Raw genomic sequence first — 15,978 nt, 5'->3', positions numbered from 1 at the left:
AAAATAATGATTTGCACAAAATTGTACGAAATTCAAAAAATGTAGGAATCCCTATTATGAGTTTGATGTGTCAATTCCTCTATGCAGCCACATACGTGACAAGTTTAGCAAAAAGAAAAAAAAAGAAGAAAAAAGGGACCCAATTAATTTTTTTCGGCCTAGAAAGTGACTCAAGGAGAGGGCAAAATGAGAAAATGGGTCATTTTTCTCCTATAAATATATCCATAGAAGCACCCCCACCCCCTTTTGAGACGTCATCTATTGAGAAAAATGATATTAAGGATTTACCCAGGGTAACAATAGGCACCCTAATCACCTTACTATCATATTCTGAATCATTTGGAACAAAAAATAGGAAAGGAAGAAAAATAAGATAAGTTAGGAAAAAGTTACGACGTCAAGGGTGTCTGCAGGGATTTGAACTCGTGGTTTTGATGGGTTGAAAAATGCTGAAAATAGCTGAAAAACTGAAAAAAATAACTTGAAATGAGATAAGTAACAGAAGTCACAAGTGGGGAAGAATTAGTCATCAACCTGGTTTGAAGCCTGTTATCAAAGATCCTCTCCATTTGACCCAATTTATCTCAACTCCTGTCTAAGGTTACAAAAAGAGGTCAACTAGTAAAAAATTTCTTATAAAATTTTACACACTTTTTTAATTTGCTACTTTTTGCTAGGTACCGTAGTTTTTGAGCTATGCGCTTCTAAAGGTTGCACACCTTATCCGCTGAAAAGAAGAGGATCTAGGCGCGCTTTCATTAAAGGTGCGTATCTCAAAAACTAAAGTACCTAGAAAAAACTGGTTTATCAACAAAACAATCCTTATAAAATATTAAATTTTTCGTCAGTTGACAATATTTTTCTAGCTATTCTAGTTTTCAAGCTATGCGTCTTTAAAGATTGCAAGTCTTTTGGCGCCTAAAAGGAGCGGATCTAGGAGCGCTATCTTTAAAGGCGCGTATCTCAAAAACTACGGTACCTAAAAAGAAGTGGTCAACTACTAAAATGTACCTTATGATATTTAAAATTTTTTGTTAGTGGACTATTTTTGATATCTTTCCCGGGAATCGATATCAATTGGGTCAAACGTGGAAGGGTTAGAGCCTGCATGGGATAGAATGGTGCCTCTTTCTTTTACCCGATGTATCTCGGTTTCTGGGAAAGATATCAAAAAGTGGTCAACTGATAAAATGTTCAAAATTTTATAAGGATCATTTTTTAGTTAATTACCTTTTTCTATTTACGGTATTTTTTGAACCACGCGCCTTTAAACATAAGGAACTAGAGCGAGGGGCGCAAAACTCTAGCTGTCTGCGGCTCTTCCCAAAATTTTTCCTGAAAAACTTTTTGTAGCTACAGTAGTCCTAGAACCTTATGAAACATTGGCCTACCTGCTAAAACCTAAAAAAGCATTCTATTGGAACCAAAGAATCCTACAAAATTTTTTTTGCACAAAACCACGTCACGCGGTCAAAAACCATCCTATTAGAGGGCTATTCAAGCTATGAACTTGTGAAAAATCTGGAAATTTTTAGCTCAAAGTACTCCGTACGTCACAGATCTCAAAAGTTGGAAAAACCAAAAAAAAAGTGTTTTTTTTGAAAAAAATTTTTTTTTTTAATTTTTAGGACCCAATTTGTTAAAATTCGTATTTTTGCCAAAATGTGGCTTAGCTCAAATTTTCTCAACATTTTCAAATTCTCCATTTTTTCAGCAACATTTAAATACAAAATTTGAAAATTTCAGCAAAATTTAAAGCTCCAAAAATCTAGTCAGAAAATTTCGACACTAAAAAGATCACGAAGAAAAAATGTGAGAAGAAATATGAGTAATTTTTGAGACTTCAAATTCGAAAATATTCCCTTTTGGGATTTTCAAAGTCACATGTCCTATCTTATCACCAATTTTTTATTATCACTATCAGTAGAAAAATATGAGCAATCAAACTAGAATCGAGTTTGTTCTTTTGTGACGAAATAGACAAAAAAAAATCAGATGAAAGTAGAAAATACATTTTTTAGGCAGAAATGTGACGTATGGGTGATAAGGATGATAAGGAAAAAAAAAACAAAAAAAATTGGATAAAATGATAACAGGAAGTTCGTCAATCTCCGGAAATTAGAATATACGTCTAGGTCAGAAATCCGAAATTTCGAAATTTGATTAAAAAAAACTTTTTTTTTCCAAATTTTTTTTGAATTTTCTCAAAATTTCTGAAATTAAACCTGCAAAATTAATGATTTCCAGCCAAATAAAAACCCTTTTAAAGACCCAAAAATCAGGCACTCTCTTCAAAAAATGCAGCTGAAAAATTCAAAGAAACCTACGTAACTAAATTACCTCAATTTACCTAAATTTCCCTCTTTTTTTTTCTAAAAATAGAAGAAATGGGTAATTAATGAAAAACAGAAGAGAAAATGAGCAATGAGCATTTATGCTCTGAAAGTGCGTAGGTCAAATTCTGGGAGAGATCAAAAAATGGATCAAAACTTAAATTTTAAAATGAATTGGACCGTTCTTATAGCTCACAAAATGGTCCAGAAAGTTCTTTTAGCTCCCAAAATGAGTCAGGACGTTCTAATAGCTCGACTCGTGGGACAGAAAATTCTAAAAGCTTAAAAAATGGGTCAGGCAATTCTAATATTTCGAGCTATCAGAACTGTTTTTTTCCCTTTTTGTGAGCAATAAGAATCATAGTTGCAAACGAGCCGGCCATTCCGAACATCCCAAACAATGGGTCAGACAATTCTAATAGCTCCAAAAATGGGCCAGAGCGTTTCAATAGCTTGTGAGGTGGACCCATTATTTTGGAAAATCGGTTTTTTTTTTTGGAAAATAACGTCAGAAGAACATAGAAATTCCTATAATGAGGTGAGATTTTCAGTGGCTCTGAGCCGTTTTTGGAGCTATTAGAACAGTCTGAACCCCTCCAAATCTCTGGAATTTCCACTGAAATATTTTATACTTTCTATGGAAATTGTTGGAAAAAAAATCCCATAAAAAATTGGATTTTTCGACTTTTAATCCATTCCAGGATCTTCGGATTACATTCATTTTCAACATCAGGAACTCTGAAAAATTCTGACTAATCGGAAAAGGAAGAAAACCAAAAATTTCTAAATGAATTCTCGTCTGGCTGGCCCTAGGAAAAATTAGAAATTCCCCCCTCCCAGCCATGGATTATGATTTATGTCGTTTTTTTTTCTGGGATTTTCTGACTAGGCCCTCTGAAAAATGCTATTTTGTAGTCTACGTGACTTCTGAAAAGTGGAAATTTGCATGGAGATTTTTTTGGAATTTAGAATGAGTTTTTGGCAGAAATCATGGAAAATTAAAGTTTCTAGAGAAGTAAACAAACTTTAAAAAAAAGAGAAGGAAATCAGGTTCAGGTGAAAATTGGAATTTTGAACTTTTTGGAGAAGTTAGAGATTTGAAAATGTTGTTTGAACTACAGTAAGTAACCTGGAAACATGAAAAATGAGGTCTCAATTTTCAGATCTAGGCTTTAAAATTAGTCTGGAATTTGAAATTGTGGTCTCAAAAATTCAGAAATTCAGAAATACAGAAATTCAGAAACTCAGAAATTCAGAAATTCAGAAATTCAGAAATTCAGAAACTCAGAAATTCAGAACTTCAGGAATTCAAAAATTCAGAAATTCAGAAATTTAGAAATTCAGAAATTCAGAAATTCAGAAATTTAGAAATTCAGGAATTCAGAAATTCAGAAATTCGAAAATCCAGAAATTCAGAAATTCAGAAATTTAGAAATACAGGAATTCAGAAATTCAGAAATTCGGAAATTCAGAAATTCAGAAATTCAAAAATTCGGAAATTCAGAAATCCAGAAATTCAGAAATTCAGAAATTCAGAAACTCAGAAATTCAGAACTTCAGGAATTCAAAAATTCAGAAATTCAGAAATTTAGAAATTTAGAAATACAGGAATTCAGAAATTCAGAAATTCGGAAATTCAGAAATTCAGAAATTCAAAAATTCAGAAATTCAGAAATCCAGAAATTCGGAAATTCAGAAATTCAGAAATTCAGAAATTCAGAAACTCAGAAATTCAGAACTTCAGGAATTCAAAAATTCAGAAATTCAGAAATTTAGAAATTCAGAAATTCAGAAATTCAGAAATTTAGAAATTCAGGAATTCAGAAATTCAGAAATTCGAAAATCCAGAAATTCAGAAATTCAGAAATTTAGAAATACAGGAATTCAGAAATTCAGAAATTCGGAAATTCAGAAATTCAGAAATTCAAAAATTCGGAAATTCAGAAATCCAGAAATTCAGAAATTCAGAAATTCAGAAATTCAGAAATTTGGAAATTCAGAAATTCAGGAATTCAGAAATTCAGAAATTCGGAAATTCAGAAATTCAGAAATTCAGAAATTCAGAAATTTAGAAATTCAGAAATTTAGAAATTTAGAAATACAGGAATTCAGAAATTCAGAAATTCGGAAATTCAGAAATTCAGAAATTCAAAAATTCAGAAATTCAGAAATCCAGAAATTCGGAAATTCAGAAATTCAGAAATTCAGAAATTCAGAAATTCAGAAACTCAGAAATTCAGAACTTCAGGAATTCAAAAATTCAGAAATTCAGAAATTTAGAAATTCAGAAATTCAGAAATTCAGAAATTTAGAAATTCAGGAATTCAGAAATTCAGAAATTCGAAAATCCAGAAATTCAGAAATTCAGAAATTTAGAAATACAGGAATTCAGAAATTCAGAAATTCGGAAATTCAGAAATTCAGAAATTCAAAAATTCGGAAATTCAGAAATCCAGAAATTCAGAAATTCAGAAATTCAGAAATTCAGAAATTTGGAAATTCAGAAATTCAGGAATTCAGAAATTCAGAAATTCGGAAATTCAGAAATTCAGAAATTCAGAAATTCGGAAATTCAGAAATTCAGAAATTCAGAAATTCGGAAATTCAGAAATTCAGAAATTCAGAAATTCAGAAATTCAGAAATTCAGAAATTCAGAAATTCAGAAATTCAGAAATTCAGAAATTCAGAAATTCAGAAATCCAGAAATTCAGAAATTCAGAAATTCAGAAATTTAGAAATACAGAAATTCAGAAACTCAGAAATTCAGAACTTCAGAAATTTAGAAATACAGAAATTTAGAAATTCAGGAATTCAGAAATTCAGAAATTCGAAAATCCAGAAATTCAGAAATTCAGAAATTTAGAATACAGGAATTCAGAAATTTAGAAATACAGGAATTCAGAAATTCAGAAATTCGGAAATTCAGAAATTCAGAAATTCAAAAATTCGGAAATTCAGAAATCCAGAAATTCAGAAATTCAGAAATCCAGAAATTCAGAAATTCAGAAATTCAGAAATTTGGAAATTCAGAAATTCAGAAATCCAGAAATTCAGAAATTCAGAAATTTGGAAATTCAGAAATTCAGAAATTCAGAAATTTGGAAATTCAGAAATTCAGGAATTCAGAAATTCAGAAATTCGGAAATTCGGAAATCCAGAAATTCGGAAATTTTTAAACTTACAATTATAGCACAAAATTTGAGAAATTTCAAATTTAGAAATATAAATTGTAGAAGTACAGTAGTTTTAGATACCGTAGTCCAAAAATTTAAGACTTTTTGAAAAAAAAAATGTTCTTGAATGGTCCAGGTTTTTGGAATTTAAACATAAATTGTTGAAAACCCTTGTTTCGCGCTCTCAAAATATTCAAATGATAATTTTTGGGTTCTAAAGAAATGATAACTAGGAAAACGAAAAGAAAAATCATTTCCCTTAACAACAAAAACATAGGATTAGCCAAAAAAAATAATAGACTAAAGGACCTGGGGAAATTATAAAAAGAAAATGATTCTGAGTAATCCACCAACTGAAAAATCAGAAAAAAGGGAAAAAGGATAACTAATAACTACAAAAAAAAAAAACTTGTCCAAAGAACCACCTTCTTCTTTTTTCTCCTTTATAAATTAAAAATAAGGGGTGACTAACCAGCCAAAAAACGTGGAATTTCTAACATATGACCCCAAAAAATGATCTTATCACCCCGGAATGATAAATTTATAGGCCAACAAGGGATATTTTTTGAACTTGATCTTTTCGGATTTTTTGGGATTATCTGGTTTTGATGTTTCAGAAAAAAGGGCTCAGACTGGAAATAGGGATTTTTGGGACCCACGCAATTCGTTTGTTTTTTTTTTGCAAAATTGAGAGTTTGATGATTGGTCCTTTTGCTGGTTAGGAGATTAAAAGAACAAGAATTTCGGAATTTTGAATTTTTGAATTTTTTTTTGAATTTTTGAAATTTTGAAGTTTTGAGTTTCTGGACTATCAGAGTTTCAAAATATCTCGGAATTTCAGAACTTCCGAACTTAAGGATTTCGAAAATTCTAGAAAATTCGAAAAGTCTGAGATTCAGAAATTCAAAATCTTTAAATTTCTGAACTTTCGAATTCTCAGAATTCGTAATATTTAAAATACATTGAAAACATTGAAACCCTGAAAAAATCAAAATGATATCATTTTTACCTGGTGTCACAATTTTTCATATTTTTTGATCTTTGAAGAATCAAAAAATAAGGATTATATAATTTTTTGTGTTCAGAAACATCATTCTTTTCAGAAAAAAGAAAAGAATAATACAAAAAAAGTGGCAAATAGAGATGCTAATGAGGTGACGAAAATATAGTGATAAGGAAAAAAAAAAGATTTAAAAAAAAAGATTTTCGATGGAATTTTAGATCTCCAGAATTTCAGAAATTCTAGAAAGTTCGGGATTCAGGAAATTTAAGAAAAGGCGAAAATTAAAAATCTGGAAGTTTTAAAATCCGATATTTCAGAATCTCAGATATTCGGAATTTTTAAATTAGAAAAATTCCGGATTTTCGGAAAATTCGGAATTCCCAGAAGAATTTCAGAATTTCAGTATTCAGAAACTTCAGAATTGTGAGGAAACAATTTCGCATCCAAAACTTGGAACTTTGATAATTTGAAAAAATTTGAATCCTAGTTTTGTATAAATCAGAGTCTGAAAATATGAAAACCTGAATGTCTGAAAGTCTAGGATCGAGGATCCTAAAAACTTATTTCTATGAAATCTATAAATTTAGTAAATTCTCACAAATTCAGAATTTCCAAAATATTTTTTTCAAAAGTTCGTCACTTCTATCAACAATTCTTCGGTCTAAAGGTAAGGTGTCTGGGATGCTTCCAGACACGTCCTTTTTGAATTTTTAATTTCATCCAGGTCATTTTTTTTTATTTTGACCTACAAATCATTCTTTCAGACGCCCACTTGAATATCTTTAAATTCTTAATTCCAGGATTTTCTAGTTTCAGGATTATACGAAATAGACAAAAACGTCATTTTGGGAATTAAAAAAACATAGAAGATGTTTTTGGGATTCTACAACTCCAAATCTAAAGTTAGATAAATCTGAAAATGCTGGAATTCTGAAAATTCAGAATTCCAGCATTCCCAGATTTTTTCTCACATTAAAAAAATCGATTTTTGAAAAAAAAAAACGATGTGTACATTTTTACATTTTTTCAAGAATCTTGAAACTTCAGGAAGATATCAGAAATCTTTCCTTTCCTTCTTTGAATTTTTAATCAGGAAACTTGAAAAAAAAACTAAAAAAAAAAGAAAAATGAGTAAGCAAAACATCCATGTATGTGGGAAAAGAAAAAAAAACCAAAAATTCCAAAATTCCAAAAAAGAAGAAAATTCCCAAAAGTGTCCTTATCGTTTAAAGTGCTTTGGATTGGTCAATTTTGGTCACGTCATCAAAATAAAAATAAAAGATTGACCTAGTTGTTTTTCTATTTTTTATGAAAAAATTTCTTTTTTCATTCAAAAATTTTAATTTTCTAGATTTCTAGATTTTGAATTTTCAATAGAAAGTCGAAAATTTAGCAGTCTAGAAACTCAGAAATCGAGAATTTCAGACATCTTGGAGTTTGGAGGTCTGAAAATCTGAAATTTGGAAATCTGAACACCTGTAAATCGGAAAGGCAAACTTCAAATTTTTAAAACCTAAGATTCTGAATTTTTTTCAACTTTTAAAGTTTTCAGATTCTAAATTTCTGAATTTCTGCATTTCTGAATTTCTGAATTCCTGAATTTCTGAATTTCTGAATTTCTGAATTTCTAAATTTCTGAATTTCTGAATTTTTGAATTTCTGAATTTCTGAATTTCTGAATTTCTGAATTTCTGAATTTCTGAATTTCTTAATTTCTGAATTTCTGAATTTCTTAATTTCTGAATTCCAGACTTTCTGAATTGCTGAATTTTCGAATTTCTGAATTTCTGAATTTCTGAATTTCTGAATTTCTGAATTTCTGAATTTCTGAATTTCTGCATTTCTGAATTTCTGAATTTCTGAATTGATGAGTTTCTGAATTTCTGAATTTCTGAATTTATGAATTTCTGAATTTCTGAATTCCAGACTTTCTGGATTGCTGAATTTTTGAATTTCTGAATTTCTGAATTTCTGCATTTCTGAATTTCTGAATTCATAAATTCCTGAATTTCTGAATTTCTGAATTTCCAAATTTCTGAATTTCTGAATTTCTGAATTTCTGAATTTCTGAATTCATAAATTCCTGAATTTCTGAATTTCTAAATTCCTGAATTTCTGAATTTCTGAATTTCTAAATTCCTGAATTTCTTAATTTCTGAATTCCAGACTTTCTGAATTTCTGAATTTCTGAATTTTTGAATTTCTGAATTTCTGAATTTCTGAATTTCCGAATTTCTGCATTTCTGAATTTCCGAATTTCTGCATTTCTGAATTTCTGAATTTCTGAATTTCTGAATTTCAAAGTTTCTGAATTTCTGAATTTCTGAATTTCTGAATTTCTGAATTTCTGAATTTCTGAATTTCTGAATTTCCGAACTTCTGCATTTCTGAATTTCTGAATTTCTGAATTTCTGAATTTCAAAGTTTCTGAATTTCTGAATTTCTGAATTTCTGAATTTCTGAATTTCTGAACTTCTGAATTTCTAAATGTCTGGACCACAAAAAAGTCTAAAACTCATTTTTCTGCCATTTATCGGTACAAAAAGAAGCCATATCCAGTACAAATGAGCACAAAAATTATTGAATGCTCTCCAAATTATTTTTTTTTGCTAAAATCCAAAGATCCTTCGTTATCAATGACTCAAAAAGCACAAAAAAGACACACCTCCCAGAATTTTCCCCAAATTTGAAGCCTTTAATTTTTCCGGGTATCTAGAAAAATGTGTTTTGACTTTTCCCAAATTTTTGAGTGACCGGATATCTGGAATTTCTAATTTCCTGTTTTTGGGATAAAATTGAATAAAACATGAAATAAAGAATTGGAATACATCTATTAATTTATTTTTCTCAATTCATTCCAACTATTCTGAAAATGACATGTCTGAAAAAATTATTTTTGAAAGTTTATGGACTTTATGAACTTGACAGGAACTATGAAAAATGAACAGAGATCTGGAATTTCAGAATTTTTTAGAAACAAATCTTTCTAGTTTGAATTTAGAATTTCAAAATTCAAAATTCTGAATTCTGAATCCCAAAGATTTTTTTTGTAAATATCTATGAATAATGGTCCCCAAAAAGATACAAAATATGAAAAAATGAGGAAGCGGAGCGGAAAAAATAGGACGACACTCTTTTTTGGAAACTTCCGATAGATTTTTGGACATTCTGGAACAAAAAAAAGAGGAATGACTAATCCAAAAACAGTGCAAGTAGGAATTATGGAATCCAAAAAATTTGTCTTTCGAAAAAAAATTTAAAAATCAAAAAAAGTGATTTTTTGTAATCGGAAAAATCTATCCAAAATAGTCCATGGTGTTCATTTTTATATAAAAAAATCTGCAAAAATTTTAAATTGACCCAATCTTTTTTCCTGCAAGAAAGAAGGCTATTAAAAATGACGTAGGTCCAAAAAAGATGATTTCGAAAAAAAAATCAAAAAGAGATGGAAAATTAATAGAAGGGGACTTTCTGATTTGGTTTTTTAGTTTTTATGGTTTTTCGGATTTTTCTATATTTTGAATTTTTCAAACATTAATTTTTTTTTTGATTTTCATCGAAATTTTGAATCTTAAGAGAATTTCCAGTTTCTATTTTCAAAAGGATCTGAAAAATTGTTTCCTCGAATTGTCGGAATTTTGAAATTTTTGAAAAAAAAGTTTTTCAAAAAACCAAAAAAAAAAACAAAAAAAGCATTAAAAATAATAACTTCCTGTTCTTTTTTTCTACTAATAGTTCAAGAAAAAAAAGAATAATGGAACTTTTTTTTGGAAACAATTGAAAATTCTCAAAAATCTCAAAAATGACGAATTTTGATTTTTTGAATTTTCTGATTTTCTGACAATTAAAAAAGGCCAAAACTCTTTTCTAGGAATTTCAAATATTTTGATAATGACGAATTTTGATTTTTTGAAAAAAAAATTTTTTTCATGAATTTCTAAAATTGTTAAACTTTGAAATTGTCGAAATTCGAACCCGACCTTTTTCAAAATAGAAATATATAAGTGGGATCTCGAATTTCTAGTCACACATCTATTTGTAAAAAATTCTGAAATTTTTATTTTTTTGACTTTTGACCAAAAAATTAAAAAATAATTTTTTTTTTCAAAAAATCTGAAATTGAGGGAAGTGGAAAAAGATCTTGAAAACTTTGTTTTGATCCAAAAATTCGTTTTTTAAAAATTTTTTTCAAAAAACCAATTTTCCCAAATTTTTAATTTGTGGGGCTCAGTCTGGAAATCTGGGAAAAAAATATTCCCATAATGAAAATTTCAGAAAAAAAGGTCTGACGTCTTCTGGGGGAACTTGAAAATCGTCTATTTATATAGGAAGCACATTTTCAGGGTTTCAAAATGATGTCAAAAAACATCAGAAAATCAGAAAAAATAGGGTTTCTTTTTTTTTGAATCCGAAACTTTCGAAACAAACTAGACTGGAATTTTTAGATCAAAATTTCAAAACACAGAGATTTAGGCTAAAAATGATGTGATTCATTTTGGAATGGACCCTAGAAAACGGCGAATTGGAGAAGGTTCTCAAAAAGACTCTCTATACTGGAACTTCAGATTTCGAACAAAAAAAAGCATGAAATCATGTGAAAAATAGAATCACATGACCCAGAAAACAACATTTTCTTCAGAATCTACTTTCAGAATCTCACGTTTGTACATTTTTTGCAAACACTGGGAGTGGGAAAATTATGTTTCTGGACCCAAAAATCTGAAAATTGAAAATCAAAAATCTTTGGAATTCAGAAATTCCGAAACACTGAAATTCAGGAATTCAGAAATTCAAGAATTTATGAATTCAGAAATTCAGAAATTCAGAAATTCAGAAATTCAGAAATTCAGAAATTCAGAAATTCAGGAATTCAGAAATTCAGAAATTCAGAAATTCAGAAATTCAGAAATTCAGAAATTCTGAATTCGGAAATTCGGAAATTCAGAAATTTAGAAATACAGAATATTAGAAATACAGAAATTCAGGAATTCAGAAATTCAGAAATTCCGAAACACTGAAATTCAGAAATTCAGAAATTCAAAAATTCAGAAATTCAGAATTCAGAAATTCGGAAAATCAGAAATTTAGAAATACAGAAATTCAGGAATTCAGAAATTCAGAAATTCAGAAATTCCGAAACACTGAAATTCAGAAATTCAGAAATTCAGAAATTCAGAAATTCGGAAAATCAGAAATTTAGAAATACAGAAATTCAGGAATTCAGAAATTCAGAAATTCAGAAATTCCGAAACACTGAAATTCAGAAATTCAGAAATTCAGAAATTCAGAAATTCAGAAATTCAGAAATTCAGGAATTCAGAAATTCAGAAATTCAGAAATTCAGAAATTCTGAGATTCCGAAACTCTAATATTCTGAACTTTTCGAGTTCTGAAAATTGGCAGCAATAAATGAAATCATGGAGTTCTGAAAATCTGAAACTCAAAAAAAAATTTCAAATTAAAAAATTCATTCAATCACAAATAAAATAATGCTCATTTTTAATTATGCTTAGTTCCTTTGAATTTCCAGAGAGTTCGATTTTTTTCAGCCGATTTTCGGGAAGCACATTCTTTCTCAAGGTTGACTGGGAGGAATTTCAGACTGCGTTGTTCGAAAGTCTGCAAAAAAAAACAAATTGAACATTTTCAGTATTTTCTGTATTTCCAGATTTTAAAAAATTGATTTTTCAGAAATTTCGTGACTCAAATGTTTTAAAATTCCGAAATTCCTAAAATCGAACCTTCAGAGAACAAAATTCCGAATTATGTGGGCATCCCTTGGCCAAATGAGTGATGACGTGGTAGTTGTGATGGAAGGCACTATGGAACAAAACCTATAATTGGGTTAATGTAGATGAACGATTACTGTATAAAGTTCTTACTCTGACACTCGGTCCTCCATTTTTCAGATTCCAAAGCTCCACAGCAACCGATGCCGTATAATGGGGCATTCCTCCCTCAATCACTTTCTCCTCATCTCCAAAAGTCGTCAAAAATGCGTAAACTGTTGTGTCGTGCTGGAAAATGAAACTCTAATTTTGTTTAGTATACTTTGGAATTTTCAGAAAAATCTAACAATTTCGCATCATTTTTTCGGGACTTTAAAATTGACTACATATTTTCACAGATAGTGCGAAAATGTGATATAGTTTTTGTTGGATACTGTATCTCGGTTCTTGTAAAAGATATCAGCAAGTTATCAACTGATAAAATGTCACTGATATTATAATAAACATTTTATCATTTTATCACTTCATGATATTCCTCACAGAAACCAAGATAAGTTGGTTCAGTGTTGAGGGGATACGGTTTTTTCCGGTGTCTAAAATTTTTTGTCCCCAAAATTGGTTTTTGTTTAAGATATCAGAAAGTTGTCAACGGATAAAATGTTTTTGATACTATGATAAACATTTTATCAATTTATGATCTTTTGGTATCTCTCACAGGAGACGAGATAAACTCGATCAAATTTGGTTACTCATCTGTCTTTGTGATTATTTTGCCCTCTAGAATATTATAGTCCTTATCACAATTTGTAGGATATGTACAGAAAAGCGGCCGACTACAAAATTGAAGCTCTATTTGTGCTCAATATACTCTGAAATTCTCAGACAAATTGAAAAATTTTGGACCATTTTTCGGGACTTCAAAATTCGCTATTTCCCACGGGAAAAGTCAAAAAAATGAAATAAATTTGTTGGGTACGGTATCTTGGTTTTTGTTTAAGATATCAAATAGTAATCAATTAATAAAATATTTCTGATATTATGATAAACATTTTATCAGTTGATTGCTTTTTGATATCTCTTACAGGAAATGAGATGTATAGGCTCAAAGATGACGGGTACGGTTTTTCGGGTCTGAAATTTTTTTGGTCCTTATTTCATTTCGTTGGATCTGCACAAAAAGTTGTTACCTACAAAGTTAAAGTTTTTATTTTGTTTAATATAATCTGAGATTTTCAGAGAAATTGAAAAAGTCCGGACCACTTTTTTCAGGAAGTCTAAATTGACTATTTTCCACTGAGTAATCCAAATATGATATAGTTTTTGTTGGGCACTGTATCTCGGCTCCTGTATGAGATATCAAAAAGTTGTCAACTGATAAAATGTTATTGATATCATGATAAACAATTTATCAGTTTATCACTTATTGATATCTCTCATAGGAACCGAGACAAATTGGGTCAAAGTTGACCTACCGCACTGTAAGCATGATATTTGAGCTTTCCAATCCATGCACAATCCTCTCCCTGGTTGTTTTTCTCGGCGCAGCTCAATTTATGGTTCATTTTGTCGATCATAGTGGAAAGAAGAGGTCCTGGAAGTTTTTGTAGTTTGTAGTCTTCGTAGTTTGTGTCTTACCTCCTCTCAAACGAATCAATTCTGGAACATATGGATCGCCGATTCCGAAAAGGAATCTTGTCGACACTTGAGAAAGATTCCGAAGCTTAATTTCCACGTCATCAGTAATCCAGTCGGGTTGGGACATGTTGTAGAGCTTCTGGAAATTTCAGAATTTCAGAATTTTTCAGAAATTCTGGAATTCCTGTACCTCAATATAATGCACATCGTTTATCATATAAATTTCTGGCATGATAATTTTCTTTCCAGTCTTTTCAGAAACAAAATCCAGGAATTCCTGATTTTCAGCCACAAACTTCTGGAATCCATTTCCAGAATATATTTCCTTGGTGAGCTCTTCAGCACGTGGGCATGGTGCAAAAACATTGCCAACCTGGAAAAAGATACTGTATCTCGATTTCTGTAAAAGATATCAAAAAATTGTCAACTAAAAAATTGAAGCTCTATTTTTGTTTAAAAAATCGAAAAGTTCTGGACCACTTTTTAAGAACTCCAAATTGAGTATTTTCTACTGAAAAACTCAAAATATGACATAGTTTCTGTTAGGTACCGTATCTCGGTTTCTATGCAAGATATCAAAAAACTGTCAACTAATAAAATGATACTGATAACATGATAAAAATGTTATCAGTTAAAACCTTTTTGATATTTTTCTCTTACAGTAATCAAGATATAAGTGCTCAAAAAACCTACCGGGTCATCTTTCTCAGCCAATGTATGAATTGGAATAGGTGTCCAATTAGTTGGCCATCTTTTGGCATCCGGATAATCAGCTCCACGATTTCCATTTTCGAACATTCCAGCCAAATTTGCCAGGGCTGATACCAAAGTTCGATTGACATCTGTTGAGCGAATGTAGACCTGAAAAAAAAGGGAAAAATTTGGGACCTTTTTGAAAGTGACCTAACATTTGGAAGTTGAATTTTCTGGGCCATTAACTTTCGTGGCTTAGAAATAGTCTGATATTTACCTGATAAACTTTCTGGGCCACATACCATGGTGGCCTAACTTTTGCAAGGTGGCTTTTTTTAGAAATTTTATGAAATTTCTGAAATCTGACCCACCTCTTTGGAATTATAGGAACCACTCAAAAGCTGGGATGGTCCAGTGGAGTTGACATATTTTTTGAAAAGAAGACGTCCCAAAGCGTATTGCTGACGCATTCCAAGCTGAAATTCAAGTTTTTTGAGATTCAGAAAATTCAAAAAAATCCGAAAAAATTTAATTTTTTTCATAATTTTGGCTTTCCGGATATTTTGAGCAATCAAAGAATTTTGAACGCGTCCCAGACCAATCTGGACCCGAAATTTTTGGAAATCCCATTTTCAGCATTTGATTTTCATTCTGAAAAACAGAAGTTTGTACCTGAGTGAGCTCTCCCCATCCATTTGGCCAGGCTTCTTCCTTATGTGGATCGGTTGGATAAGTGCCGGTTGGAGCACGATCTCCGTGACGCCATACCTGGAAAAATGGAGTTTCAGCTTTTTAAGATTTTATACATTTCTGAAATTCCAGAAAACCTGTATTTCTAAATTTTAAAGAAATTCCTGAAAGTCGTATTTTGCAATTTGCAAATTTTTGGTTTTTGCATTTTCGGTATATTCTAAAATACTTACAACTTGACTCAACAATAATTCATCTCCTTCTTCCAGTTTCCTCAGCTTATATCCACGTGGCTTGTGAACCGGAATATCCTGTTCAGCAGTGATTACTTCCTGGAAAATTCGAAATTGCGAGAAAATTTGAATTTCGGAAAAAAAGATCACCTCATCTGCGTGATCCGCTTTCTCAACAGCTTGGATTACTTTAGCGAATGCCAGAAATATAAAAAATGAGGTCCAGAGAGAAAACCTCATGGTTTGAGGGGTCTGAAAATATTAGAAAAATTTAAAACGAACATATGCCTTCTAGAAATGTCTCGAAATCTCGAACATGTCAAAAAAAACTATCGTCTCAAAGACCTGAAAACACTTTTTCCTGAAAAATTCCAGAAAAATTCAATCAAAAAATCTCATGATTTGAAAAATGATAAAAATGATAAGGAGCAAAAAAGATAAAGATAAAAGTGATCTCCTCTAGAACAGGGGCTCCTGGCACCAACTGG

The 15,978-nt window shown here is 30.5% G+C and overlaps 1 protein-coding gene across 1 annotated transcript; it reads right to left on the bottom strand.

Moving 5' to 3' along the window:
* Positions 1-12,009: 12,009 nt before the first annotated feature.
* CBG07203 lies at positions 12,010-15,730 on the bottom strand (the record flags this gene model as incomplete). The annotated part of the gene is made up of 11 exons (XM_002632256.1): positions 12,010-12,129; positions 12,252-12,344; positions 12,393-12,527; positions 13,712-13,830; positions 13,875-14,013; positions 14,065-14,247; positions 14,568-14,735; positions 14,939-15,043; positions 15,240-15,335; positions 15,491-15,589; positions 15,641-15,730. The coding sequence occupies 11 exons, from the start codon at positions 15,728-15,730 to the stop codon at positions 12,010-12,012; spliced, it is 1,347 nt and encodes a 448-aa protein (XP_002632302.1).
* Positions 15,731-15,978: the final 248 nt, after the last annotated feature.

The sequence above is a fragment of the Caenorhabditis briggsae genome (genome assembly GCF_000004555.2).
Source record: "Caenorhabditis briggsae complete genome, chrII, whole genome shotgun sequence".
Lineage (NCBI taxonomy): Eukaryota > Metazoa > Nematoda > Chromadorea > Rhabditida > Rhabditidae > Caenorhabditis > Caenorhabditis briggsae.
The sequence above is the reverse complement of the archived record's forward strand: the minus strand, read 5'-3'. Positions and strand labels throughout refer to the sequence as shown.